Raw genomic sequence first — 1,925 nt, forward strand, 5'->3', positions numbered from 1 at the left:
GATGTTAATTTTACCTGTGATCCTTTGAATAAACCAGCACGGTTTTTTGTATCCACTTGGACCGCCTCGTCTCTCTGAGTTTCACTGGTTAAGAGTAACTGGGAAATATCTTTCATTATTAAACTAAGTTAACTGATTGACACGGTAGCTCTATTATTTAGGGTAAGATAAGATAAAATAAGACTTTATTAATCCCACAATGCGGAAATTCCTGTAGGATAACCTTAAACTGAGTGATGTTTAGCTGACTTAGCACATAAATCCGAGGCTGAAAATGACCTAAACAAGACAGCCGACCTTATCTGTTACCTTCCTGATGTTAGCTACCTTGAGTTATGTTCTGCCAAAACTTAGCTAACCACACTGTTAGGTATTTTTAGTCAGATAGAAATTGGATAGATACTTTATGTATCAGAAATGTTTAGTGGAGATAGGATGTCTAGTTAGACTGTTAAATGCTTAGTCATGCTTATGAGTTTCTACAGGGTGCATCTGGTCAAGGATAACTAGAGAGAAAAGTTGATGACTGTCAGCAGACAGGGTGTTTAATATTATTATTATGACGTGTATAACTGTAGCCTTAGCCATAATATGTTCTTATGTTTAATATCACTACATGTTACTAGAGGTCGTGAGAATGTTTTTAGTTACACACCACTTAACCAACAGACACACACATTCACACATTGATTTGCTTCATGTTTTGACTACTGCTAGGGCCAGCTGCAAAACTGGCAACAGCTGGTTGATGTGTCTGTGTAGTATGGGGCTAGCCCAACTGAGGTGATATAATGTATAGGCCTGGTGGGTTCAGGGTCTTTCATCTTACATCTGCCTGCGTGCAGTTTGGAGGTGCAAGATACCTGAGCGTGTAATGTTAATTTTACCTGTGATCCTTTGAATAAATCAGCACTGTTTTGAAGTTACTTGGACTGTCTCGTCTCTCAGAGTTAGCAATGGTAACAAGAGCCATAATCCTACAACACAAATAAGCTACAAACGCCAGCTGTAAGTACAGTTGATAACCGTAGTAAACTGGGCTATTAAGAAGGATAATGTTACCTAGTTGGGTGACTGTCTGGACTTTATAGCACTTACTTCTGCGCTTTGACTCGATCCTTTCAATCTTGAAGTCATACTGTCGAAGCACAGTGGGTGGCAACGACCCAGCCTTCCCAAACCTCAAGTTTGACGAGTCTAAAGCCTCCTTAAAGTAAATCACCGACGTCGGACAGAGAGTTTCGTCTGGACTGACAACATGTCCCTTTTCGTCTGAGGAATTTTGCATCCCAGAACTTTCTGAAACCTCTGAAGATAATTGTACAGGTAGAGCCCCCGACGGCACATCCCGCCCTGCCATCCTAGCTCCGGACTAATTCACCTCATGTGACCAGCGGGTGAGCTGTCACTCAGCGCTCGACTCGCCAGGTTAGCTAGGTGCAGTTATTATACTGCGGCCACCGTCGTTACCAAAACATGCGAAATGGCAATTAATTTACTCCAAAATGTGTCCAGTAATCACTGCGTCTTTCGTCCTACCCTTCACAGTCTCCCCCTAACCCGGAAACAGCTACACATTAACATATTGGTCAAATCTGTTCCTAATTTCCGTTCACATGACCAGAAATAATATACATTAAGGAAGATGCACCGCAAGTGGTAGATCTAGGGTTGAGCGCCTGCTTTCTCCCATGATTCATTGCGACATACGCCAAAACGCTTGTGCCTCTCTTTTATTAAAGACTCTCTGGTGAACTGTTGTTGCATTAACAGGACCCTTTATACGCTCAGAAATAGCGCAACCTGCTGGACAACAAGAAAATAACATTTTAAGAAAATGATTTACATTCATATGCTCTAACTAATAGATTGCAGCAATAACATTCACCTGGCCTGCACAAATAGCCTAATTACATGATCCATAC

At 41.5% G+C, this 1,925-nt stretch overlaps 1 protein-coding gene across 2 annotated transcripts in view; it reads right to left on the reverse strand.

The window, feature by feature from the left end:
* Nucleotides 1-1,591, reverse strand: part of rufy3 (RUN and FYVE domain containing 3) — a 15,899-nt gene extending 14,308 nt beyond the window's left edge. For both annotated transcript variants that reach the window (XM_020585772.1, XM_020585774.1), the window contains exon 1: nt 1,099-1,591. In XM_020585772.1, coding sequence (XP_020441428.1) covers nt 1,099-1,360 — 262 coding nt within the window. In that variant the 5' untranslated portion in view covers nt 1,361-1,591. The remainder of the gene's footprint in view (nt 1-1,098) is intronic.
* Between the last annotated feature and the right edge of the window lie 334 nt (nt 1,592-1,925).

Source organism: Monopterus albus, unplaced genomic scaffold (genome assembly GCF_001952655.1).
Source record: "Monopterus albus unplaced genomic scaffold, M_albus_1.0 scaffold376.1, whole genome shotgun sequence".
NCBI classification, from domain to species: domain Eukaryota; kingdom Metazoa; phylum Chordata; class Actinopteri; order Synbranchiformes; family Synbranchidae; genus Monopterus; species Monopterus albus.